The following is a 27,687-nucleotide window of genomic DNA, read 5'->3' on the forward strand; positions in this document are numbered from 1 at the left end:
AGCTCCTTTATAGATCCCTGGCTCCCCTCCAAGGCCTCCAGGCTTTGGCAGCGTCGGAGAACGAAGACATGGCCAGAGAACCTGACAGCGTGCTGAGATGGGCAGCCCTGTTGGTCCTCGCCACCCTGGGCACAGCTGTGATGGCGGCCACCAACCCAGGCGTCGTGGCCAGGATCACCCAGAAAGGCCTGGACTACGGTAATCAGATGACTTTCCTTCCCTCCTCTTCCACCCCTAAAGAGCACTTATTGGGTTTAAAGGGCTGTGTGCAGCCCTTTAAATCCAGTGCATAGCCTGCTCACTGCTCCTCGAAGGAGGCCTCTTACCCCCATCATATAGATGAAGAAACTGAGACTAGGTGAGTTGCCCAAGGTCACAGGGCTGCAAAGTGGCAGTGCTAGAATCAGAGTGCTGGTCTGGAGGACTCCAAGTCCAGTGCTCAGGCCCCCGAGGGTCCTCGCGGTCCCCTCCCTCTCTTTACCCAGCTGCCAACTCAGGCTTCTAGGCCCTTCTCTTCCCTCCAGAGCTGGTTCTCAGTCTTATCATTTGCCTTGAGATCCCTGGCTCAGTCTCCAGTGTGGGCAGAGCCCAGGCCCTGTGAGGCGGCTGAGTGATGAGGAAGGGGAGGATGAGGAGGGCCTTCTTCAAGGTCTCCCCCAGGGTAGGGGCTTGGCACAGCCATACTGTGCACATGACCCATCTGGATGCCCCAGAGAGGCTCCCTCCAGGCCACTCACCCAGGCCCAGACCTAGGAAAGCTTGGCCTGGAACAGCCCCATGCTGACCCGCTCAGATCTGTGTCAGGCGCTTTACACACCCCATCTCCTTGCATCTTTACATCAACCCTGGGTGGGACATACTGTTAACTAGCAACAATTCACAGATGAGCAAATTGAAGCTTGGAGGAGGGACTGGGAAGTGGGTGGTCAGGAGCTGACCTCCAGTCTTGGATCATGTCCCCGCGTGGGGCTGCTTGATGTTGTCTCCAGGGGCGGAGAGCCAGCCACCGAGAAATCCGACCAGGAAAAGGCAGAGAGAGCCTCCTCAGCTGGTATACCACCGAGGGAGTCCGGACAGCACTAGGGGGTGCTGGGCAGGCCACCTCTGAATCCCAGGGGGTGCAGACAGAAGGCTCCATGTGAGCTGGGAGACAAGAGGATGGGTAGCCTGAAGGCTTCCCGGGAGCAGAGGCCTGAGCTTGGCCTTTAAACCCGGCAATGTTCGTGTTCTGTCACAGCAGCCCCAATCTCCCCATGTGGCAGCCAGAGTGGGTCTCCTGAAATGCAGCACATCTGCTCACGTCCCTGCCCTCAGAAGATCACCTGACCCTTTGGCTGGCATTTGAGACCTTTCAAGACCTGGCCCCAGCTGGCCCACAGGTCCTGGCCATCCCACATTTTCTTTCCCCTCCGGTCAGTGACTGTGTCTGCACTGTTTACTTTTGAATCCCCGGGAGACCTGTCTCAGTCTGGGCTCCGGGACCACAAGGCCTGGATTCAAACCCTGATCTATTCTTCATCAGCTGTGTGGCCACTTTCCCAAATTTCAGCTTCCTCCTCTGTGAATTGGGGGTGGTAACAAGACCTGCCTCCTGGGGTTACTGAGATTCAATAGCTTCATACATGTACAGAGCCCAAAACCGTGCCTGGCACACGTAAACGGTGGTGGTGGTTGTGGTGGTCATTTCCTAACTAGCTGTTGGAAGACACAAAGCCTGGGATCCCTCTTCTTACTACTTCCTCTTTCTCAAGTGACATGTTTGCCTTTACTTGTTCTTGGATGCTGCTAGCCACGTAATAACTGATGGCAGGATTCCTGACATTGGCATTCATTCATTCATTTATTCGTTCAACAAATACTAAGTGCCTTCCAATAGTAAGTGCCAATCACTGTGGTAAATGTAGGGGCCACTTTCATAAATAAAGCAGATGTTCCTGCTGCAAGCCTTAGAGGGCTCGTATCGGGCAGTGGGGAGAGATAGTCACCACAAAGTCACATGAAGAGAGGTACACTTACCAACAGTAACGGGGGCTCCAAAGGAGATGCATTATGAGAATGATGACAAGGCGGATTGCTCTTGTCTGCTGGTTCAGAGCAGGTTCCTGGGGGAAGTGATGATAGAGCGGACGAGAAGTTGACAAGGTGAAGGTGGGAGGGGAGGGTCTTGTAGGTAGCAGGAATGGCCCAAGCAGAGGTTCGAGTCCTGGCAGAGTCACAAAAAAAAAAAAAAAAAAAAAAAGGATGGCACAAGCAAAGATCCTGCGGAGAGTGAGGCCAAAAGTCAAAGAGGTGAGGGCATAGCGCCAAGGGAGGTGCAGAGACAGTGTTCCAGAAAGACTCATAGGACACATGACTGGGTGTTTAAGGTGATATTTTAGACCAGGGATTGGCAAACGGCAGCCCTCAGGCCAAATCTGTCCCGCCACGTGTTTTTGTATGGCCTGTTGAACTAAGAACGGCATTTACATCTTACATTTTTAAATGGTTGAAAAAAAAAATCAAAAGAATAATATGTCATGACATGTGCAAGTTATATGAAATTCAGATTTCAGTGTCCCATCAATGAAGTTTTACTGGAACACAGCCACACCCATCCATTTACATACTGTCTGTGGTTGCTTTCCGGCAATCACAGCAGAGCGGAGTGGGTGTGACAAAGACAGTATGAGCCACAAAGCCAAAGATATTTGCTGTCTGAGCCTTTACAGAAAGCCCTCACTGACCCCTGGTATGGACAGGGACGGGCGGAGCCTCTGACCATCACCCCTGTTCTCGCCCTTCAGCCTGCCAGCAAGGAGTGGCCGTGCTGCGGAAGGAGCTGGAGAAGATCACGATCCCAGACTTCTCAGGAAGCTTCAGGATCAAACACCTCGGGAAAGGACGTTATAGCTTCTACAGGTGAGGCGTGTGGAGCTCCATCCTTAGCGTACAGAACTTGTGGTGTCCTGGACCGACCTAAACCACAGAGCCCCAAACTCCTAAACTCAGAGAGGTTAAGGTCCACAAACTAGTGTTGACACCACCCCAAGGGGATAGAATACCCCAAGCTGAGTGTGGAGGAGGCCACAGAAGGTACTCACCATGACTCCCGAGGCAGGGGGAGTGAGTCATGAACCCCCAAACTCTGTGCTAGGCCCATATAACAGTAGGATTGGGGGGGGGGCTGTTTTCAAGGACAGGAAGCCTAATCTAAAATGGCCCAAGCCAGAATTTATTGGCTCACATGTTTGAGACGTCTCTGGAATAGCCTGGCTTCAGGTTCAGCTGAGGTAAGCCCAAATGTCATTGGACCCTCTTTTTGCCTTGCCACTTTTCAGCATCTCTTCCCTTGGGAAGGTCCAGTTCTCAGGTAGGGTGTCCCCTCGAAGATGCAAGATGGCCACCAGGCTTTCCTCAGCACTGAGAATCCTGTGGAGCGAGAGCACTTTTCCCTTGCAATTCAAGCAAAACCCCTAAGATTCCCTGTGCTTGTCCCATCTTTGGTTATGTACACATCCCTGAACCAATCACTGTGGCCAGGGGATACCCCCCACTAACTAGCTTGTGCCTGAGTCCTAAGCTCCACCCCGTGAAGGTGGAGGTGAAGTCAACTTTCTTTGGAGTGACAGAGAGTAGATATGAGGGAGGGTTCCCCCAAAGTAAAAAGGCAGCTCTAGTACCACGAGAAGGGGGTGTGGGTGGTGGGAAGAAAACCCATAAATGTCTTCTACAGAATTTTATACACCTATTCATTCAACAGATATTTTTGAGCACCTACTATGTGTGTGTCTCAGCAGGCTTTGCTGTAACAGTGAACCGAGAGAGACACATTCCAGCCTTTTATAGAACTTGCAGCCAGTTGAGATTACATGTATTATCCTCACTGATCGTCACACTTCCTGCAAGATGGAGATCATTATGCTCATGTTACAAATGAGAAAACCGAGGCTCAGGATGATTAAGTGACATGCCCAGGGTCACCCAATAGTACCTTGAAGAACAGGATTCTAATGCAGATTTGTCTGACTTTAAAGCCTAGCTACTCTGCCCAAGGCCCACAGAGTTTCCAAGACTGCTCTTATAGCTTCTGGGTTCTCCTGGAATGGATGCGGTGCAGCGTTGGGGGTGGGGGTGAGTCTGCGCTAACCATTAATTGAGTCCTTGTGTGGACCCCCAGGAGGCTAATGGAGCATTTCTTCTTCACAGCATGGTTATCCGTGGATTCCAGCTTCCCAGTTCCCAGATAAGACTAGTGCCCAATAAGGGCCTTGATCTCTCCATCAGAAATGCCAACATGAAGATCAGTGGAAAATGGAAGGCCCGAAAGAGATTCATGTGAGTTTCCAAGCTTGGGGTTTATTGAGTGTGTGGGGTGAGCTCTTGGTGATAAATGGAAGGGGTGAGAGCCAGGATCACAGGAATGCTCAATTTTTGCCTTACCCATCACCACTTGTCCCCACAAGGTTCCTGGGGGCATTTTTCATGTGTGAAGTTTCAACATAGCCTTGATTAGTAGCTGAGGATTTGTCTACATCACAATGCAAGACCCTGTCAAGAGTTGGTACATGTGGCTTGGGACGGAAGGCTAAGTGGGATCTTTCATTTACCCCTTTATCAGTTGGCTATTGCTGTGTAACAAAACACCCTCAACTCAGCCCCTGAAAACAACAATCATATATTATCACTTTGTATCTATGTGTCAGCTGGAGTTCTGCTGATCTGGGTTGGGCTCAGCTGAGGCAGCTCTGCTCCACATGTATCTCTTTCTCCTCCTCCTTAGACCAGTGGGCTAAGGAGCAAGCATACCCTTGGTGATGGCAGACGTGCAAACAGGGCAACTGGAAACACATAGGTCCCCCTAGGGCCTAGACTCAGAACTGGCCTATGGTCAGTTCTACTCATATGCCATTGGCCAAAGCAAGTCGCGTGGCCAAGCCCAAAGTCAAGAGCCTGGAAATGCACACAGCTCCCCCCAAGATAGGCAAAGGGGTGAGACATTGAGGCAAATCATCCAGACTACAACTCTCAAGCTACATATTGAGTTCCCCGCAAGGTGAGCCTGCCCTCTAGTGGTGGTGGCTCAGAATGACCGATCACTTCAGCAACTTCTTGGTGGGGAGTCCAGGGGCAAAATGGAGGGAGGAGAAGGCACTCTGGGGAGAGGGACACGAATCTGCCCTCCTGTACGAGGACTGCAGGGTCTGTCCCTTCCCCACAATAAGAATCGCTTAGTTCTTCACATGGGCTCTTTTGCATCTATCATTTCACTCACTGAGGCGAAAAAATAACAGAACTTCATCATATTGGAGAGTTGACAAAATACATTTAGGTCCACTATCTTACCCAAACTTGTTTTATTCCTGAAGGAGAAGTTATTAACCCCATTTCACGAATGAGAGCATTAATTAATTAAAGTCCTGGACCCCCAAGCCCCCAGCTTTTTAGGGGCAAAGCCAGTGTTCCACCGCTAGCCAAGGGGCTAGGTGAGGCAACTGGACCTCAGAGCAGTTAAGACATCCAAAGCCACTCAGCAAGGGCAGAGGCAGTGGGTAAGAGCAGCGTTCTGCCAGGCGGACTCGGACCCACACTTCACTCAGTGCTGTGTGACCTTGGGCAGGCTGCCTCCCCTCTCTGAACTCCATCTCAAATAGCAAAACCTACCTGCCAGCGCAAGCTTGCAGTTTGAATGGCAGTGGGGAAGAAAGTGCTTGCTCCAATTCTCTTGTCCGTGTTTCCCTTCAGCAAAATCAAGGGCAACTTTGACCTGGGTGTGGAGGACATCTCCATTTCGGCTGGTCTGGAGCTGGGCTTTGACCCCGCCTCGGGCCTCCCCACCGCCGCCTGTTCCAGCTGCAGCAACCACATCAAAAGTGTCAGCGTGCGCATCTCAGGCGGCAAGCTGGGGTATGATCTCCTGGGACTGCGGGTGGGAGGAGGGACCTCAGGAAGCACCGTCCTAATCATCTCGGTATTCAGAAAACATGCCAAGTGCCCCCTCCTTGCCAGGTCTCGTAGAGGGGCCTCAGGTGTAGGGGAGGGACAGGGTCCATGGACAGAGCAGGCACCCTCCCTGCCTCAAGGAGTCGCTTGTTCATCCAACATTCATTCAACAGATTTTACTGAGCATATATGATGCCCCCGGCTCTGGGCTACCCACTTTACGTGCACTAAAACCATACAGTCCTCACCACCAATCCATAGGCATGTATGCATCCACTCAACAAATGTCACCTAAGAATCTGTTGTGCACCAGGCTCGCGCTCAGGAAATAGCAGTGGCCAATTAAAATTCAGCAATAGCTAACAGTGGCACGTGTCTAAGCATTCTTTTAAGCTTGTGAATTGTCTCAACCAATCCACACAATGAAGTTAGTCTATTATTACCCCCATTTTCAGAGGAGAAAACCAAGGCAGAGAGAGAATAGGAACTATCCTAGTTTACAAACCTAGTGAGTGTTGAAAAGGGATTCAGCCCAGAACTATCTGGCCGCAGACTCTTAGCCACACAGCCCCTGTTCTCTTGAAGCTTCCTGCCCAGTGGGGAAGATAAACATTAATCAAATCATTGCACTGGTGAATGGCTCACAATGAATTACAAAAGGATATAAGAACTAAGAAAAAGAGGCACAAAGTGCTACGAAGACATAGAACAGGAGGATCTGACCTAGTCTGGAGGCTGGCTGGTTCTTCTTTGATGAAATGACATTTGAATTGAAATGAAAAGAGTAAGTAGGAGTTAATTAGGTGGATGTTGGGGACAGGGGGTGTTTTAAACAGCAGGAACTGCATGTGCAAATACCCTGTGGTGGGAAGCAGCACAGAACACAAGAGGATACGGCAGAACAGTGTGGCTGGAGTGCCAAGAGGGAGAGCAGTAATGAGGAAAGAGGCTGAGACAGGGTGGGGGTCCAGCTATGCGCCAATTGAGGAAATAAACTCATAAACGAGTTACTGCACCCAGAGGGCCAAGTATCTAATGGAGGTGTATGTGTGTGGTTAAAGCCCAGGAACAAGGGTGCTTAGGCTATTTGGAAGGGGAGGAAGGCTTCCCACATGAGGCAGGCTCCCGAATGAAGCCCTGGGACACTTGGGAAGCCTCATGCATGTCTCCACATGTCAATCTCCAGGTGGCTGATCCAACTTTTCCACAAAAAAATAGAGTCTTCGATCCGAAAGACCATGGCCAGCAAGGTAAGACGGGCTCAGAGCGGGGGGGGAAGGGGGGGTCCTCAGTGTATGCATCACTGGATTCTTCGGCTCTCACCCCAGAGGACTGGAAGTTGTCCTCACAGCTCTTTGAAACCACAGGTCCAACTTAGAAACCAGTCATGAGGTGTCCAGCAAGAGCCAAGAAAGGGTCCCAGCACACAGCCTCAGCGGACTCGCCCCACTCCTGCTAGACCACCCCTGCTCTTCCTTCCGCATTCCTCCCTTCAGGCAAACTGCCTTCTCCTGCCTCGCCCTGCCTCCGAAGCCTCTTCTCAAAGTCCTCTGGCCTCCTCCCCCATCCCTGCCCCACCCCAAACCCCTTTCTGGGTGCTCCCTACCTGGAAGACAGAAGACGTGCAATTGAGGAAGCTGGTAGGCTAGAGTGCCAGCAAACCACTCCCTAGGGCTGGGACTGGTACCAACCAGCATTCCCAACCCTGCCCTCACCCTAAATCCACCCAGGCCAGCTTCTTCAGTTGAGAAAAAAGGGGCCATTCCTTGCGCTGGTTTTCCATGAATGAACCATTAGCTCCCAGGAATGCCCTGAGCCTGCCTCACAGACCAAGTGAGTCAAGGGCAATGGGGAGCCATTGAAGATTTTAGGCAAGGGGGTAACCTGGCCAGATCTGTGTTTTAGAGAAATTTCTGGGGTTGCCATGAGAATGACTGGAGGGGCCAAAAGATGGGGCAGGGCGTGTCAGGGAGACTGAGGAAGCTGTATGGTCTTCTGAATGCGAGCCACTGGGTTTCCAGGCAAAGGCAACAACGATGGGGGTAGGGAGACATCAGTCAAATCAGATCATCGGTCTGAAGGCATTCTATCAAAGTCTTAAAACAAAAAAACAGTGCATGGTTGTCACAATGCATAATAACACAGTAGATTATAGAATGGGTTTTAGAGTCAGAATCTCTGGGTTTTAATTCTGGTCCCAGGGCCTAACTAGCTTTGTAACTTTGTGCAAATATCAGAACCTCAGTTTCGCCATCTGCAAAATGGGGACGTTAATACCTCTGGCAGCAAGCTGCCGGAAGGATTACTGAGGTAACGCAGGTGGTGGGCTCACCCTCCAGCCTGGCTAACCCATGGTTCAACTGTCTTTGCAATTAAGTAATAGTAAGAGGGGAATGTTAGCATTTAGCACTGGAACTATTAAAACAGAGTATTTCTTGGTAACACCATAAGAGTGACCCCCCAAAAGCAGCCAAACTAAAAAGTACAAATGTACTGCTGTCAGATAGCAATGGTGATGGAGAGAAGGTGCAAGAGGGCGCTACGTACATGGGGTGGGCTCGGCACGACGCCTAGAACTCTACAAGGATCCCAGCACCTGATCCACACAAAATCCTTATGACCGGTGTTGGGGGGGAGAGTCATGATTTTCCCCAGTAAACTGAGGCACAGAGGGGGAAGTGATAGTACAGAGGTTCAAACCCAGGCCATCCCACCTCAGAGGTGAAGCTCTTAATCATAATAAGATATTCTTTAGAAGACAGTGCTGGCTTGAGTGGCTGGCTGAATGGATGGATGGATGGATGGATGAATAAAGGAGATATCAGGGTACCCATGATAGTAGCAAGAACTGGAAATGAAGAGGAGTGAGCTGGGCAGTTGGCTCCCCAGGAATGCAGAGTGAAGAGTAGGTATCTGAGGGATGCTCTGTGTGTCTGTGGGGGGGGGGCTGGGGGGGGCAGGTAGGATGGAGCACAGAGGGGCTGTAGCAGGAAGACGGGCTCCAGGCTGTGGTGTGATTTGCTGTGGTTTGGAGCCATCTGGTGGCCCTCCTGGGTGAGTGGCCTCGGAAGGCAGTAGCCCAGGTGTTCAGCCGGGCCCTAGCTCCCAGATGTGCTGCCCCTGCCCCCACCCCTGGGCCATGTGGCAGAGTCACAGGCTCCTAGAGGATGATATTCTTGGGGCGTGCAGAGTCACACATCTTGTGTGATAGAAACACTCTGGGAAACCAATGTTCTCCCTCCTACATTTCTGTCCTTCCTCCCTCCCTCCTCCCTTCCCTCCCTCTCTCCTTCAAAGAAACATTCAAGGAAAGGAAAACATGTCAGGTTCCTTATTCCCAAAGGACAGTTTCCATTAAGGGCAGCCCTCACTGATCACTTCTTTGGTTCTCTCCAGATCTGCCAGATAGTGACCAGTTCCGTGTCCTCCAAGTTGCAGTCTTATTTAAGGACACTTCGAGGTGAGCATTGGGTGAGGTCAAGGCAGCTGGGATACAAGGGGCAGGGGGACCGGGAAACAGGGACCGTGTGCTGGAGCCAGCGAGTTTCCCAAACTGCTAGCTGGGTTCCCTCCCTGCGGACTAGGCTGGGCAGCACATGGTGTGAGCACACTGAGCATGTTTAAGATGCCTTCCGTCCCCAGGCACCGCCCCAGCCCCCCCCTCCCCCCACGGATTTGCAGGGTCCAAGGTTTGGCCTCAGCAAGCAGGAAAATGAATTGGGTTGGAGTCCCAGCTCCATCACTCACCCGCTGTGCCGTCTTGGACAAGTTACATTTCTGAGCCTCATTTCGTCCCTTCTAACACGGGAAGGAAGGGCTTAAGGAGGGACCCGTATTTATGTAATTGTCGTTGATGACTGCTGAGAAACACAGAAACCATTCGGACCTGAGCCAGCCTGGGCTCAGCCTGGTAGGAACAGTCCGTTCGGCTCCTGAGCCCTGACCACGTACAGGGTGCGTGTGGGACCACGTATTACTTCGTTCTACCAATGACAAAAAGTGGCTTAGAGACATGAAAGGACTTGTCCAAGATCATAGAGAGTTCAATTCAAGCTCTGCTCCTTGACCATATCTCGGGGCTGTTGGAAGAAGGGAAGGAGATGATGTCTGTTTATGTGCGGTGTGGGGTCATTTCCCTCCCTCAGGGAGGGCTCCCTGGAGGAGGTGGGAATGGAGCCCGCACTACAGTTCTTGATTCAAATTTGGCTGATGCCGACACTGCATCTTAGGCCCCCAAAATGCTGCCATGCAGAGCCAACTCATGGTCCGTCTTCTTTCCCTCTAGTGACAACCAAAATAGATAAGGTCGCTGGGATCAATTACTCACTGGTGGCAGCTCCGAGAGCCACCGCTAACAACCTGGACTGGCAGCTGAAGGTGAGACTTACACCGAGGGACATATACCCTCAGGCCTTTGTCTTGGACCCTCCGGGGCTCCGCCTCATCCTTATCTCTGCACTTTCTCCCTGCTCCAGGCACACTGGCCTCCCACTACTCCTGAACCACCCTATGCATGCTCGCTCCCCAGGGCCTTTGCACTTGCTCCTCCTTCTGCCCAGAAGCTCTCACCCAGACATTCACATAGGCTCTCCCTTCCATCTTTCCAGGCTTTACTCAAATCTCCCTCTCCCTAGAGAGACCTTCCCAGACCACACTCACTGAAACAGTTCCCTCCTTTCCCTCCATATCCATTACTTATGACTAACAGCCCCCCAACACGCACATGCACACACACACATATACACACACACAGTCACAGGTCTGCCTCCCTCTGTGATGAAAGAGGAGGGGCTACAGCTGCTTTGTTCCTGAGTGCTGGTCAGGAACTCCAGGTGCAGCACCTGGAGCTATGCTTGGTATCTACTTGCTGCTTAGTAAATATTTTGATTGGATGGACAGATGGATGGATGGATGGATGGAGGGAGGGATGGAGGGATGGATGAAGGCATGGATGGAGGGATGGTTGGAGGGATGGAGGGATGGATAGATGGAGGGATGGATGGAGGGATGGATGGAGGCATGGATGGAGGGATGGTTGGAGGGATGGATAGATGGAGGGATGGATGGAGGGATGGATGGATGGAGGGATGGATGGATGGAGGGATGGATGGAGGGATGGATGGAGGGATGGATGGATGGAGGGATGGATGGATGGAGGGATGGATGGAGCTTCATTTCATGCCACTCTCCCTTCACTCACCACCCTCCAGCCAGACACACTGGCCTTGCACTTCCTCAACACACCAAGGTCATTCCCACTTTAGGGCCTTTGTCCTACACCTTCCCTCCCCCTTAAACTGCCTTCCCTCGCATGCCCCTGTCTCCCCCACTGGCTTCTTATACTCCAGGTGGGTCTGTGCTTGGATATCACTCCCAGAGCAGGCTTCCCTGACTGCCGCAGCTGGAGTAGGTCCCACCCCTGCATTCCGTCTGGATGTCCCTCATTCAGTCCCTCCACAACTGGTGACTGGCTTGTTTGTTACCGTTTACTTGTTTGTTCTAAAACATGTTTGATATAGAAAAGAACATTTAGAAATGAGGAGCAGAGAAATAAATAGGAAAGAAAGAAGGAAGGAAGGAGAGTGAGAGAGATTACCCAAATATTACAACTCAGAGATATACGCTATTGACACACAGATTAGATCCCTCCAACCCTGTCTCTACCAAGACACGGAAAACACACACACGCACGCGCATGCGCGTACACATAAAAAAAACCCCCACGTATAAGACATAGGAATAAATACACACATACATGTATTTACATGAGTCTTGTTATACATACTGTCTCACAACTTTTCAAAACAGAACAGCGTAGCATGAACATCTTTCCATGAATCGTCCTCCTACAGCCCTTTTACTGGCTGTTGGGTCTTCCCGGTGGACACTTGTGATAAGGTTTGTGGACAGTGCCGCCTTCTGGGACATTTGGGCTCTGTCCATTTTCTCCATACATGTAACCAGAGCTGCCATGAACATCCTTGTCTCTGGATCTCTGCCCATCCTTGACTATTTCCCAGAAGTGACATTGCTGGACCAAATAGACTTTAAAAAAATCTAAGTGATACAATGGAATAAAGGATTAAAATGATACATAATCATTTTTAGTGAATGAGGATGTCCTGTTTACTGGCCCCCCCAGGCTCCTGCCCAGAGGTTTAAGGCTGTGAGCCATGGAGCGTGTTAACCTCCCGGCTCCCTGGTTTGAAGCATTCACATACACACAAAGGCAAACCCATCTGGTTTTGCTGGTGATCCATTTTCATGAATGGATACATTCTAGCCTTTCACTTGCTTTTCTCGCCTAAAGATATGCATTGCAGTTGGCTCCTGGTTGGCACATGGACTTACCATTTTTAAGAGTTGCATGGTATTCTGTAAGATGGGTGTCATGGTGTTTAATTTTTAATAATGAGATGATTCAAAGGTACAGAGAACCCACCACCCAGATTTAAGAAATGTTACCATTTTGTCATATTTGCCTCTGATTTTTTTTTTGAGATGAAACATTCTAAAAATAAATCGCTGAGGCCACTTGGGGTCCCCTCTACCCCCGAGGGAATCACACAGATATGATGCTGGTGTGTATCCTTCTTACCTGTGTTTTTATACTTTTACTACATATCTATGTGTGTCAATAATTCTTGCTTAGTATGTTTTATATGCCTTTAAATTTTACATAAATGGTATTCTACCATATGTATCCATCTACAATTTGCTTTTTTTATAACTCAGCATTGTTTTTTCCTAGCTAAACAAGTGATCTGCTTTTGCAGCCGTTGCCAAATTGCTCTTCAGAAACTTACTAAACATAGACTCCCCAGCAGCATATGAACACTCACCCAAAACTGGATAGTGAGAGTTTGAAATACACGTGCACTTAAAACAGTTTACCTCTCTCTTTAAAATTTTGCTAATTTGACAGACGAAAACAAGCAAACAGAATCTCATTGTTCTTTCAGTGTAATTTCTGTGCTCATTGGCAAGGCCAAAGCTGAGCCAATGGCGCGACTGGGAGTATGCCAGGTGGTTGGGAGTGTTGTCCGAGGGACCTTGGGCACATCACTTCACCTCCCTGTGCTTCAGTGTCCTCTCCTGAAAAATGAGCATCATCACACCTGCCTCACAGGATTGGCGAGAAAAGCCCCTAGAAACTAGCTCCCTGGAGGCGCAGGATACTATTGTTGGTTTCTAGTCATGGCTTCCTCCTCTGTGAGCGCATGATTGGTTTCCTCAACCCATTTTCCCCTGGGATGAAGACATTGAGTTATAATTCCTGAAGGAAGCCCAGGCTCACCCTGTCTCCTCCGCCCCCAGGGGGAGTTTTTCAGTGTGGCGCACCCCAGTCCTCCTCCCTTCACCTCACCAGCGCTGGACTTTCCCGCCAACCATGACCGCATGGTGTACCTGGGCATCTCCGACTACTTCTTCAACACAGCGGGGTTCGTGTACCAACAGGCGGGGGTCCTACACCTGACCATCACGGACAACATGGTAAGGCCGGGCTGGGGGTGGATGCAGGATGAGCGTGGGGCTCAGAGCCCAGCAGGCCGTCTGGACTCGAACCTGTGTTCACACGGCGGGGGAATCGTAGCCCAGCCTCTAGAGGCGGCCAGACCTGAGTTGGAATATCGGCCCCCCTCTTTCCTAGCTGGGTGACCTTAGGCCAGTCATTCAAGCTCTCAGAACCTGTTGCCTCACCTGTAAAACACCAATACCCGTATCTCTCTCCCAAGCATGTGAGAGGGTGGAATGAGATATGGCTGCACGAGAAGCACTCAGCACACGCTGAGCAGGTAGGAAGTCCTCGATGAGGGAGGAAAGTTGCGGCCAACACTCCTGAGTACTTGCCCCAAATGCAGTGTTTTGTTTTGTTTTGTTTTTTAAGATTTTATTGAGTCACAGCGAGAGAGGGAACACGAGCAGGGGGAGTGGGAGAGGGAGAAGCAGGCTTCCCGCGGAGCAGGGAGCCCGACGCGGGGCTCGATCCCAGAACCCTGGGACCATGACCCCAGCCGAAGGCAGATGCTGAACCGACTGAGCCACCCAGGTGCCCCTGCCCCAATCCAGTCTTAGCCTCACATCGCCATTATCATCATCGTCAGTGTCTCTATTGATATACTCGTGGCTGAGTCCTGTTCTGGCCCTCAGTTTACCCATCCTCTCCAGAGTCCAGATGCAGCCTGGTCACCAACCATGTGGGGTTCTGCCCACACTGCTCCTGGAAGAGGATGTAGGGGCACCAAAAGGATGCTGAGCCCCCACATGTCCCCTGGAAATGAACAAAGACCACCAGAATGAGAACTCTTTGGGACAAGAGAGTCAGCCGGCCACACTTGCATTGGCAGAGACGAACGCATGCAGAGGAGGGGGCTTGATGGCTTTCTATCTTTACAACTGTGTTCCTGTAGAGGTTTTGAGCACGGGCGAGCTGGATGTGAGCTAATAGAAGCTGGGCATCCTACGTGATCGGTTTGAAGAGCATATTTGAGTTTTTTAGGGCAAAAAAATAGGGAAGCTGGCCGTCACTGAACGTATCCTGACTGTTCTGGGTTGATGGCTGCAGAACTTGGGGGTCAGCGTTGTTGTCATGGAAGGGCTGGCCGTGGTCTGTGTATTCAGTCTCTCGCCCCTCATATGGAATTTGTCCCCCTCTCCAATCTATAACATAATCCTCCAAGATACTTTTCTCTTCTTCTCTTGCTACAGATACCAAAGAGTTCCAAATTTCGACTGACAACCACATTTCTTGGAACCCTCATACCCCAGGTAAGAAAGAGGCTGCTCCCCTTTTGTCCCCTCATGAGGCAGCCTGGGGGTGCCGGGGAGGACTGAGCTCTGCTGAATGGCCTGAGGAGAGCCCCCCCCTCCCCCGCCTCCAGATCCAGAGGCAACCCAGCTTGAGAGTGGAAACAGCCTTGTGCAGCCCCTCCTCCATGCAGAGAGAGGCCCCAAGCACCCAGGCGACCAGGCGTGAGGGTAGACGCTGGGGGCTTATCCACTCAACGAATATTTATTGAGTGCTCACCATGTGGCCAGGGCTCTGCTCTTGGCATCTAGCAAAGCAGACCATATCCCTGCCCTCCTGGAGCCCCAGCCCAGTGAAGAGAGAAAATTACCCTTCAGGCACCCAAAACAATTAAAAAGAAGGTGCTCCCCATGACACATGAAGCCAATGGATGGATGAGGTCACTTCAGATGAGAGCCTCAGTCTCAGTCTGCTCGGGCTGCCATAACAAAGTGCCACAGGCCAGGGGGTCCCCACAACAGGAATGTATTTCTCATGGTTCTGGAGGCCAAGAAGTCCAAGGTCAAGATACCCACAGATCTGGGTTTGGGTGAGGGCCTCTTCCTGGTTAAAAGATGGCTACTTTCTTGCTGTGTCCTCACATGGCTGTTCCTCTGAGCTCATATAGAGAGAGAGCAAGCACGCTCTGGTGTTTCTCCTTATGAGGACATTGATCCAATTGGATCAGGGCCCCACGCCTATGACCTTATTTAGCCTTAATTACTTCCTTGGTGCCTTGTCTCCAGCTACAGCTGTACTGGGGGTGAGAGCTTCAATACATGAGTGTGGGGGACACAAACATTCAATCCATAACAGCCTCTCCAGTGGTGGCACTTCCAGAAGTTTCCATACAGGGGGTACTGCTGTGGGGAGGCGTGACTGGTAGGGGGATCAGGGGAATCTTCTTGAAGCTTTATGGCCTAACAATCACATTGTTTTTCTGAGACTGAGAGTCTACCTGGTGGGGGGGGGGGGGCTGGAGGCTAGAAGAGATTGGGTTGTCACCAAAGCCCTCCTTAGTTCCCCCAGGAGGCCACCACTGCTCTGTGAAGAGGTGACATTTGAGCTGACCCCTAAAGAAAGGGAGAGAGCCCAAGCTGGGAAAGAATGGGGGTAGAAGCATTCAGTGAGAGCAGCAGAGAGTGCAAAGGGTGTTAGATGGGAACAGAGTGGGTCGTATGTTTGGGGAACAGAAAGGAGTCCCATGTGGCTGGAGCTGGAGAGCCAAGGGGTAGAGGCCTGTGGGGGGAGGCTGCAGGTACCGAGTCCCACTGAGTGAAGTCTTTACGATTTAGTCAAGAAGCAACAGGAATACATTGCAGGTGTTCATGCAGGGCCAAGACAAGATGGGATTTAGAAACAGTTGAATAAGACTGTCACTTTGTTGGTTGTCCCCACTGGGGGCTGCAGGTGGCCAAGATGTTCCCCAACATGCCAGTGCAATTCAACATCCGGGCCTCGTCCCCACCGCACCTCACCATGCTCCCCACCGGCCTCGTCTTCACCCCTGCCCTGGAGATCCAGGCCTTTGCTGTGCTCCCAAACTCCTCCTTGGCTTCCCTCTTTGTGCTTCACCTGGTAAGCTGTTCCCAGGTGTGGGCAGATGAGGGCACTGCCCTCGGAGTTGGGGGACCAGGGTAAACCACGCCCAGATTCAGATGCTCCAGGACCTGAGACCAGAGCCCCTGTACTAACTGCTTCTGGCTTCTGCAGGCGTTCCTGGCTTCAATCCTTCCCTCCGTCACTGGCTCGAAATATGTGTACTGTTTCAGGTTCATTCACTCATATCTCTGGTCATTCAATTATGCATTTGTGAATTTGTTCATTCATTCAATTATTCATTACGTTGCTAACTTGAAATATGCTAGAACTGTTCTGGTTCATGCACACATTAATTTATTCCATTATTCATTTATTCATTCACTTATACCTTTGTTCAATTAATCATTCATTTGTATATTTGTTTGTTCACTCATTCATCACTTATTTATGCATATCTTTGTTTATTCCTTCATTTGTGTGTATAATCCTTCGCTTATTCAAGTTTTTGGCCCATTGCTGATTTTTGCATTCACTCATCTGCTCACGCTGCCACTCCGTGAGCATTTGGTGGCACCCACTGTGACCACGGAGGTGAAGGCCAGACTCTCTCCCCACCAGGGGGGCGCTCATAGGCCTCAGGCAGGTCTGCCCTCTCTCAAGTTGAGACCCATTTTCCCCATTTGGTCAATTAAATGGGTTCTGAAGGGTCTGCCCCGGATCATGCAGACAGTGGGCAGGAAAGTTGAGGTGGGGAGCTCAGTTTTCTGATTCAGTAAATATTTGTTGACTGAATGAATGAATGAATGGCTTGAGAATAGGGCTGGCCTGGACTCCAGCCCTGAGGTCAGTCTCGCCCAGCCCGTGCAAGTGGCCTGGAAACCTGAAATGGTCCCTAGGGCAGTGGGAGAAAATGGTAATTAGGGGACAGCCCAGGACTCACCAACAAGCACAAAGCAAAGGAAGAGCCCCTCCTCCTTGGCTTCCGTGTGGGCTCCTCTGCCAAGCCTTTGTGAAGCTGACCCTCCCATCTTGGAGACCTTGCCAAGGCCTCGGCCCCTGGCTCCGGGGATTTCACTCTTTGGGTTGCTGCTTTGCAGAACACGAATGCTTCGATGGAGGTCAACGCCACGGCTGACAGGCTTGTAGGAAAGCTCAGCTTGGACAGGTAAGTGGCCGCCCACCCACTCTTGGGGCCCATGGGCCAGCAATGGCCCCACAACACACCAAGCTCCATGTCGTTGCTCTCCTGTTCATCCATCACATTTAAGCCTCAGACGGTGCGCGGTGGGCACCAAAGCCCTGTTCTGCAGACAGGAAATCTGATGCTCGGAGATGAAGTGGCCCACCCAAGGTCAAACACCGTAGGTGACCAGTCATCATGGTTTACCTGCGGTCCCCCAGTGTTAGCATGGAAGGTCCTGCACCCTGGGACGCCCCTCGGTCCTGGGCAGACTCACGGCTGTGCGGGGCCAGGAGGTGATTCTACTCTGCGCCAACCCTCAGCGGCGCCCAGCCACCTCTGTCCCTGGCCTGCCTCAGCACGTGGAAAACCCACATCCTTTTCTTCACAGCCCATCTGTGGGCTGTGCTCAGCCGCCTCGTGCTGGGAGAGCCCTGACAGCGGCGGCTGTGGTTAGGCGTAGGGACTCTGGGGTGGAGGCTGCCTGCATGCAAAGCGCAGCCCCCCTCGGCCAACACTCTACTCAGCAAACTTCCATTGCCCTGGCTTCGAAAGAAGCCCGATGATGTAACAGAAACCAGCCCAATGGTTGTTCCTTGCCAAGAGCGTTGTGGTGAGGATGAAATGAGGTATTAACATGCATTGAAGTGTGGAGAACACAAGGGATTTAAGGGCTCAACAAGCAAGAGCGAGAGAGGGACACACAGAAAAGAGAAAGACAGCAATGGGGGAGAGACAGGGAAAGTCAGAGACGCATGGAGAGACTCTCAGAGAGAGACACACACAAAGGGAGGAAGGGAAGGGAGAGACAGAAAGAGAATGAGAGCAAGAGAGACAGACAGATGGAGAGGCAGACACACAAGGGGGAGAGAGAGGGAAGGACACACACAGAGGAGGAGAAAGGGAGACCCTCGCAGAGTCAGTGTGATGACCCCAACGGTTAGACCTGCTGTCTGCCTCTTAATCACGCTCACGCTGTTTAAATTGAGTCTTGACCTACATTCCTGCCCACTTCCACCTTCTCTGCAGCACAGAGCTGTCCTTCTTAACCTCAAGACTGGCTCCTGAGGTTTACACGCTGCTTATTTCTCCTGGCATCATTCTGACAAGTGTTACTGCTTCGGATACATGTGGATTTAATTTCCCTTGAACACCCATGAGCCTCTCAAGTAGAGGAGTCGGAGAGGATACAGCTGGGTGAGGGCTGAGCAGATGCTCAAATGTGCAGGGGTGGGGTGTGAGAGTCCACAGAGCAGGAGTCCTGGGGCTCCCACCTCTTGATGAACAAGGGTGAGCTTTCAAGCTTTGTAGGGTATTGGAGACAAGAGCTCAGGCATCAGGAGATCTGTTGAAATTCTACTTTGCTAATTGTTCGTTGTATGACCTTGGGCAAGTTGTCTGACATCTGAGTGTCGGTTTCCTTATCTGTAAAACGTGAGTGATGGCCCTTGCCTCTGAGGGTGTTATAGGATTTCCATGGGGTAAAGCACACAACATAGTGAATGATAGGGTTCAATAAGTAGCCATTTATTTCCCACTTTCTCTTAGATCACTGTTAAAATGCCATAAAGACAGTAAAGAGGGGATAGTTTATTGGCTCTGGTAATTGAAAAGTGTAAGGGTTTCAGGCAAGGGTGGATCCAGGTGTTCAAATGATGTCCTTAGGATTCTGACTCTCTCCGTTTCTTGGTTCTACTATCTCCTATGCTGGCTTCATTTCTCAGCAGGCTGTCACCGAGTGGTGACAAAAATGGTCACCAGCAGCTCCCTAGTTTTGCTGGAGAAAAGAGAACACCTCATTCCCAGTATTTCCAGAAGTCCTTGGGGCCAACTCTCATTGAAACAGCATGGGTCACGGGTCCATCCTTCCATCACTGTGTTAGGGGAGGTGGACTCTGCCCTTTGGCCAGCCTACCCCAGAGCTCAGCACTAACAATGTAGGGAATGGGTGATGCCCCCAAAGGAACAATTAGGGAGCTGTGACCAGAGGAAGGGGAACGGATACTGGGTGGGAAAGCCAGGTGGCATCCACCAGAGAGGGACTCTTCTCTCCAGCAACCAGACTCTAACACAGGTCAGGCAAAAGGTGATCTCAGCTTCCTCCTCCTCTTCACACAGGCTGCTCCTAGAACTGAAGCACTCGGACGTCGGCCCCTTTTCGGTGAGTCTGTCCTTGGTGGCTCCCTCCTTCCGCCAATCTTGAGATAACTGTCCTGAGGGCCACAAAGGCTCCTGGCATCATTTCCGGAGGCCACCTGTTCATTTGCATATAATTTGCATGTGAAGTAATGGCCAGAGGAGTTTTGTGGGCCCATAGACCCAAGCTAGAATCACTGCTCCTTGCTTACTAACTGTGGGCCTTGGGCAAGTCACTTCCCCTCTCTGAACCTCAAACCTTCCCCCAAATCAGGCATAATCCTTTCCACCTACATGAAAAACCAAATGAGGGTGGGGTAGCACGTGATGGGGAGGCACACAACGTAGTGAATGATAGGGTTCAATAAGTAGCCATTTATTTCCCACTTTCTCTTAGATCACTGTTAAAATGCCATAAAGACAGTAAAGAGGGGTTAGTTTATTGGCTCTGGTAATTGAAAAGTGTAAGGGTTTCAGGCAAGTGTGGATCCAGGTGTTCAGATGATGTCCTTAGGATTCTGACTCTCTCCATTTCTTGGTTGTACTATCTCCTATGCTGGCTTCATTTCTCAGCAGGCTGTCACCAAGTGGTGACTAAAAGCTCTTATAGCGCCCGAGCTCTTACAGTGGCTTGACTCAGCCAGTAACTAATTTCCGCTTCTGCAGAAAATAAAAATTTAAAGTTCTCAGATTCACAGAAAGAAGGGCACCACATTTTATGAGCCCAGGGATTTACAGCCTGGGGAAGGAAACTCAATTGTTCCAGAAAAAAAAAAATGTACATATTTACAAGTTGTAAATGTCACCAGGCAATCATCTTGAGGGTGCTACATTATTTTTGAATATTTTTTTACTATTGAAAAAGTAAAACATCTACATTATAGAATGTAGGTTGAAGGTTAGACCATGTGATCAGGGAAAGCCTCTCTGAGGAGGTGATATCTGGGCTGAAAGAGCCAGCAAAGTGAAGATCTGTCACAGGCCGAGGGAATAGCAGGAGCAAGGCCATGTGGTGAGAGCAAGTTCAACATGTTTGGGGAATGGAGAGAAGTCAGAGTGGCTGGAGCAGAGCAAGTTGGGGGTGGGGGTGTAGGAGGAGATGTGCCTGGAGAGGCAGACGGGGCTAGCTCATCCTGGGCCTTCTGGCCTAGAGTAGATTGTGGTCAAAGGGCCGTGAGAAGCTGGTGAGCAGTTCCACACAGAGGGTGACATGATCTGAATTATGCTTTTATAAAAGATGCCCCTGGCTGGGGCGAGGGGAATGGATTTGGGGAGACAAGAGTCAGACCAGGTGTATCAGTGGGAGGTGGGTGCATTTGTCTAGGAAGAGGAGAAAGATGGCAGATGGGAGACACACTTTGGAAGTGGAATTAGATGGAGCTTGGTGAGAGCTGTGACATATGTGGTGGGGGTGATGAAGAGTGACTCTTAGATTTTCGGCTTGAACAGCTGGGTGAATGGCAGAGCCAATGTGGAGGTGGAGAAGGGCAGGTGGAGGGGAGGAGGGCGAGTATCTCGCCAGCCCAGTAGATGATTCCATTACTTGGAATCACTGACCATGACTAAGTAGACTTCCCCCGCTGCTTCACTCATAAGTCCCCCCGGGGCACTGGAGTTGCCCAGGTAAATAGCAGCTCAATGCTCTTCAACAGCCACCTTGAATGAGTAAGAAGCCACGGCGTGCTGATTTTGTCCACAGTGTCTTCCTACACGTGGCCCATGGCCCTACACATCTCTCAGGGGGCCTCTTGTTGAACCCCTAGAGAACATTTCCTTAGATTTCTGAAATGCCTCCCAAAGATCCTCACCAAGTGGGTGCCTTGTAAGCCACCCAGCCCCAAAGTTGGACCATTCCAACATTCCCTCCAAATTGGATGGAAATCCAGCCAGCCCTTTCCATCCAATAAGTCTACAACAAACAGAAGGACGCAAACAACCTCATTGTATTTTCATGGATTTACTGGTGCCCGAGCTCTTACGGTGGCTTGACTCAGCTGATAACCTAACTTTCGCTTCTGCAGAAAATAAAAATTTAAAGTTCTCAGATTCATAGAAAGAAGGGCACCACATTTTATGAGCCCAGGGACTTAGAGCCTGGGGAAGGAAACACAATTGTTCCAGAAAAAAAATGTACATATTTACAAGTTATAAATGTCACCAGGCAATCATCTTGAGGGTGCTACATTATTTCTGAATATTTTTTTACTATTGTAAAAGTAAAACATCTACATTATAGAATGATCAGAACCTACAGATTTGCAAACCAATGAGAATAAAAGCCATTCTTATTTTTGCCACTTAGTTAATCATTTGGAGTATATCCTTCCTGACCTTTTGCTATGGATATTCAATAGGACGGTGGAATTATGTGGTTTCCATGGCCTGCTTTTCCTCACTCAAAAATATATCATGAATATCTCTGTGTGGATAATTAAATTCCTACAATATTATTCTTAACAGTTGCATCGTATTTCCTAGAATCAAGGCGCCACCATGTCCCCCAGATAATTCCCCAATTGTTAGACATGTAAGTTGCTGTTAATTTACTGTTTTGGTTGAATTTATGGCTCTGGTGAGCATCCTTACATCTTAATTTTTACCTGCGCCCTACATCGTTTCCTTAGGGTGAATGCCTTACAGGCGTATTTGCTGGCCCACCAGGCACACACACATTTTTTTTTTTTTTATTGGAGATAGAGACAGAGAGAGAGAGAGAGCAGGGAGAGGGGCAGAGGGACAAGCAGACTCCCTTGAGTGTGGAGCCCGGTGTGGGGCTCACCGTAGGGCTCGATCCCAGGACCCTGAGATCATGACCTGAGCTGAAGTCAGATGCTTAACCGACTGAGCCACCCAGGCACCCCCAGGCACACACATTTTTAAGGCTTTTGCTGAACATAGCCGAATAGAATCTCAGAAAGCTTGAGCCAGTTTGTCCTGCAGCAGCGTCTGAGACCATGCATTTTCTCACTCAAAGGTTTTCATGTTTAAATACACTGATGACCTTCCTTTCCTCTGCCTCGTACCTTACATCTAGAACATGCTTTACATCTGGAACCTGGGACACTGGGTCTAACACTGGGGTGCCCTGATTGGGCTGCAGAATTTTCCCGTCATCCCCTGTGTCCCTCACTCAGCAGTTTTCCCAGCTTTGAGGTTGCCCCGAGGGGAAGGGAGGCTGGCAGAGGATGCCCGACGACACCAAGGTGCCCTGACGTGGGCCCTGTCCTCCTGATTTCCAGGTTGTGGCGCTGCAAGCTGTCATGAATTATGTTCTGCCCATAACTGTGATTCCCAGGATTAACGGTAAGGAGCTTTGGAGAATGAGTGACTTTTAGTCCTAGGGGAAGCAGGTGGGGCTCAGTCCTAGAGTCACCTAATATCTGGCCCAAGTTATGGAGGCTGGAAGATGGTCACGTCAAATGAACCTTCGGTGGCATCTGACCCAGAAAAGGGATGGAGAAAAGGGGCCGCCCACAGCTTGAGCTCCTATTATGTGCCCATCTATTATTCCATCCAATCTTTAAGACAGCCCCACGAGATGAGGATTTTCAGGGGAGGAGATGGGAGATCCGAGAAGTCAGGTGGGCTGCTGCAGGTCACAGAGAAGGTGAGAGATGAAGCCGGAGCCCTCAGCCTTTTCCCACCTCTGAGAGAAGCTCCAGGGAAGAAGGACTAACCTCGGCTCCCGGCTTCCGCTCACCACACTGATAAAAGCCTCACCTTCGTGGAGCCAGGAGCAAGAGTGCTCAGAGAGGCCCACAGACCGCGGGCCAGAATAGTTAGAAATTATAAATCAAGACCACAAATGATTCTCGAGACTACGACGTCTCTTCCTACCTTGATAAATGTAGCTTCGAAATGACCTGGGAGAATGGGGTTGAGTTTAGAATTCTCTGGAGTTCCATGTCAGAATATGGTGGTATGGGGTGGGGGGAGCTGGTCCCTGGCTACTCTGGTTTCACCCTAAACATTGAGGGTCTTCATGTGCATGCCAGTAGATACCCCCAGTCACAGGCCCCAGGCTATCTACCCCCCACCCCTGCAAGCAGCCGCCCCTGGCCATGTACACCAGCACTGCAGTCACCCTCAGGAGAGTGGACTTGGGGAAGAGGCTTGCACGGGTCCTGAATGTGGGCTTGGGGCTGATGGGGTGGGAAGGCTGGGCTCCCAGGTCCCTGGAGCATGGTGAAGAGTCAGAGTCTCCAGAACAGCCTACACTTCAAGCCTGCAAGCACCTGCCGATCCCTACCCAGAGCCAGGCACGCAGGTTCAGGGAGCCTGCCCCCCTCACCCGGGTCTCTAGGGCTGGCCTCCGCCTTCCCTCCCCTCGTGCTGACCTCATCCTCCATTGCAGAGCGGCTGGAGGAAGGCTTCCCTCTCCCGCTGCCCGCCAACATCCGGCTCTTCAACCTGGTGCTTCAGTCCCACCAGGTAGGTCCAAAGGTCCCTTTTCACCCAATGTCCCTCAACAGCAGCAACCTGTTGCCAGAAGGCTTCCTGTGGGCAGGCCCTGCGTCAAGCACTCTCTACCCTTACAGCACCCTGCAAGGTGGGTGGCTCTCAATGAACAGGGAAGAAAGAGTCAGGCTCAGAAAAGCCACACAGCTCTTCAGGCAAGTCCCAATTCACAGCCAGGTCCCTGCTTTGAACCATTGGCTCTGAAGCATCCCCCGCCTCTGCTCCGTAAAAACTGGAGCTCACTTGGTGGCCTCAGAGCCTCTTTTATAAGTGGATGCCTTTACATCTTTGATGTGAGGTGGCATGCCTCCCAGCAGGTAAAAAGAGAGGCACGAAGTGGAGACCTATGTCCCAGAATGGATGACCTTCTCTTACCTGTCCCCCAGCCAGACCCACAACAGCCTCTGAGACTAGTTAGGAATGCTTTCTTCTCCTAGCTTGGAAGGTTCCCTTTCCTGGTTTTCCAGCTACCTCTCGCTGGGTCGATGCAGTCCTCCTTACTGGTTCTTCCTCCCCCCTCCTCCCCCCTCCTCCCCCCTCCCTCCCCCCTCCTCCCCCCTCCTCCCCCCTCCCTCCCCCCTCCCTCCCCCTTCCTCCCCCCTCCCTCCCCCTTCCTTCCCCTTCCTCCCCCTCCTCCACCTTCCTCCCCCTCCTCCCCCCACTTCCCCCTCCTCCCCCCACTTCCCCCTCCTCCCCCTCCTCCTCCCTTTTCCCCCCTCCTGCCCCCTTCTGCCCCCTTCCTCCCCCTTCTCTCCCCTCCTCCTTCTTCCTCATTCTTCCTCCCCCTTCTCCCCCCTCCTCCTTCTTCCTCATTCTTCCTCCCCCTTCCTCCTACTACCCGCAGAAGTTCTCCAGGATTCCTGCCCAGGCCTCTGTCCTTCCCCACTGTGAGCTTTCCCTGCTGGCTTTCATCAGCTCAGGTTAACAGCCGTCTTTGTACCACCCAGAGATGCAGACATGCTTCCAGTTTTTCTCTGCTCCCTCCACCCTGAGGCCCTTTAGCCCAGTCAGTATGTCCCAACAAAACTGGTAACTGGGCCACGAAGCTGCCACCCACTATCGCTTCCTTACCTTACCTTGCTCAGCGGCTCTCCTGTTAACCTTGTGGCCCTTGTGGGAAGCGGCCACATCACCCAGACTCCCTGCTCTCCCTCAGCCCCAATATCCAGTCAGACAGCCCCCAGTTCTTTAGCTGAGGCCGTAGACTAGCTGAGAAAGCACACACACACACACACACACACACACACACACACACAGAGCCCCCCAGTCCCCCACGTTTTACCAAGTTCATCCTTAACAACAACAACAAAAAAGACCCATGGCACAATGCAATTTCTTCATTTCTGAAAATTCTGAGTGAAGGGCAGGAAGGAGCAAAGAAAAGTGGTTTCGCAGCCTTGATGGGAACGAGGCTCCCTTGAGCTGCCATGAGGCAGGGATGACAAATGAAGGCCCCCCCGCCGCGGCCCACGGTCCCCCACATCTGCAGCTTCACGGTGCCGCCAGCCACTGACAGGCAGGTCCCAGCAGCCACACCTCGAGTGCCCCCCACTCACTCCGGCCTCTGTGCCCGCAGACGGGCCCCGCTCGGCTCCCCTTCCCGGGGTGGGGGCACAGGCTGCTCCCAAAGTTTCCTTTGAAACCCCAGCAGCATGGTGCTCAGACACCAGGGTGCACTCCCCACTGATGACGGTGCTCTCATCTCTCCCTAGAATTTCCTGCTGTTTGGTGCAGATGTTCACTACGGCTGAAGTCGTCATGGGTGCCGGGGGGCCGTCAGCCCTGCCGGGGGGGGGCGGGGTTGTTGGCACCCCCTCCTGATGTGCCTGTGGGGGCACAGGCTGCCTTTCCCCAGCCCTTGAACCAGAGACCCTTGCAAATTTCTCTGAACTCAGATTCGGAGATTCTCTAAATACAGAAACTTCGTTCCTTGAGAAAGTGTGCGATGTGTACTTTAGGGATTATGCGTTTTCCTGCAAGGGTAAGTCTGCACCAAGATTTCCTCCAAGAATTGCTTTCCAGTTGTTACCACACTATTTCTCATCGAGCTTCATACCCCACCCCCCGCAAAAAAATACTTCTTTTTCTGTGCAGTTCTGTGTGATGGTATTATTTCTTGGTTTTTGCTCATTCTTTCCTTCATTGGCTGGACTCAGCATGCCCTGCAGCACCAATTCACAGCACAGATACAATCACCTCTTTCCATTCCTCTAATTATTCTCTTGAGCCCCCACATGCCCTTCTTAGCAGAAAGTCTCATGTCCCTTTCTTCCTTTCTTTTTCTTAGATTTATTTATTTATTTGAGGAAGAGAGAGCAGGGGGAGGGACAGAGGGGGAGGAAGAGAGAAACCTAAGCAGACTCCCCACTGAGCACAAAGCCCTCCCCGGGGCTGGATCTCAGAAATCTGAGATCAGACCTGAGAGGAAACCAAGAGTCCCACGCTCAACCGACTGCCCCACCCAGGTGCCCCTCTTTGTCCCCTCTGAAGACACCCCTCATTCCACACTTCCCAAGAGTATCTGGGGTTTACTTAGTCCAAAGGGAGCGAGTCTTGCTTCCTAAGGTCAGGCAGAGAGGGTTTGTAGAGTGGATCCATCCAACGAGGCTGCTGTTCCTGCCACTGCCACACAGTGTCGCTGTTGAGCAGCTGCCCTGCACAGCGTGTTTCCCTGCCCCACGCTTGGGCTCTGTGATGTGGCTCCCTTTTCCCAAGCTCTCCTGACCAGCAGTCGAGCCCAAAGCAGAGCACTGGACCAGGGGACAGAGGCCATTGGAGGTCTTATCCAGTCACATCGTCAGCTGCAATTAGTTCTTCGCCATGACTCTCCAGGCTGGCATGGAAGCCAGACCACCAGCCCAGACTGCCCTTGGGCCTTTGGTGAGTCTGGGGGCTCTGGGCCATTTCCCATCGTGCCACACCAGCTGTGGCCATCTCGGGCCATTAGCCGGGTCCTCCTAGCATGGACTGAGCAGTCCTGGAAGGCTCTTCCACGGTTGACATTTGGTCCAAGACCAGAAAGATGAGGAGTCTGAAGCACACAGTGGGGTGTGGGATGATATGACCAGATTTGGTTTTAAACGTGTTTTGTGGTGACTCCTGAAGGCATTGGAGGGGCAAGAGTGGAAGGGGATCGGTACAAATTAGGAGCCTGTTGTCATTCAGACTTCATCCAGGTTGCTTAGTGAAAACGGAGGAGCATGTGTAGTGAGGAGAAGCAGATAAAAGACATTTAAAAATTTTTGTTTTTAAAGAAAAATGCATATGCTCTGCGAACATCATTGATTCTCTGTTAAATGGTGGTAGGGATCCTGGGGCCACACGGGAATGGAGGGGCATCGATCAAGCCCAGCACACCAATGATTTCATTAATCCTCATGGCACTTTCCATCCCCCAAGGTGGGGATCACTCACTCTCTTTAGATTGAATCACCCTCCCTGGACTACACAGCGGGCCAGTGGCAGACCTGGGATTCCCACCCTCAGAGACGCCCTCTAAGCCCATGCTCTTTCCACTCCTCCCAGACGTCAAAATCTTGTCTGTTGGGAGCTTGGCCTATTTAAGGCAGGACTGCTGTGTTCCTTTGCATAGGTCGTGTACTGTAAAAAGGCATCAGGCTAAGAGAACAAAATCCTTTCTCTAATTTGTTCCACCAAGAGAGTG

At 51.3% G+C, this 27,687-nt stretch overlaps 1 protein-coding gene and 1 long non-coding RNA gene across 4 annotated transcripts in view; one reads left to right on the plus strand and one right to left on the minus strand.

The window, feature by feature from the left end:
- On the plus strand, positions 1 to 26,116 carry BPI (bactericidal permeability increasing protein). The gene is made up of 15 exons (XM_036101580.2): positions 1 to 198; positions 2,784 to 2,898; positions 4,186 to 4,314; positions 5,722 to 5,883; positions 7,106 to 7,169; positions 9,316 to 9,379; positions 10,205 to 10,296; positions 13,237 to 13,413; positions 14,629 to 14,688; positions 16,118 to 16,285; positions 17,347 to 17,414; positions 19,548 to 19,590; positions 22,805 to 22,868; positions 23,920 to 23,996; positions 25,736 to 26,116. Exons 1-15 carry the CDS (start codon positions 69 to 71, stop codon positions 25,772 to 25,774), a joined length of 1,452 nt encoding a protein of 483 aa, XP_035957473.1. The 5' UTR covers positions 1 to 68; the 3' UTR covers positions 25,775 to 26,116.
- The window catches only part of LOC144379288 (uncharacterized), a 1,054,371-nt gene that overhangs the window by 106,071 nt on the left and 920,613 nt on the right, over positions 1 to 27,687 (minus strand). The window contains exon 3 of one of the 3 annotated variants that reach the window (XR_013442047.1): positions 24,725 to 24,749. The exons of 1 other annotated variant lie outside the window; for it this stretch is intronic. This is a non-coding gene — a long non-coding RNA (uncharacterized LOC144379288). Of the gene's footprint in view, positions 1 to 24,724; positions 24,750 to 24,804; positions 24,825 to 27,687 lie in introns of those variants that run through there. One more of the 3 variants, XR_013442041.1, reaches the window with a different exon arrangement.

This window comes from Halichoerus grypus, chromosome 10 (genome assembly GCF_964656455.1).
Source record: "Halichoerus grypus chromosome 10, mHalGry1.hap1.1, whole genome shotgun sequence".
NCBI lineage: Eukaryota > Metazoa > Chordata > Mammalia > Carnivora > Phocidae > Halichoerus > Halichoerus grypus.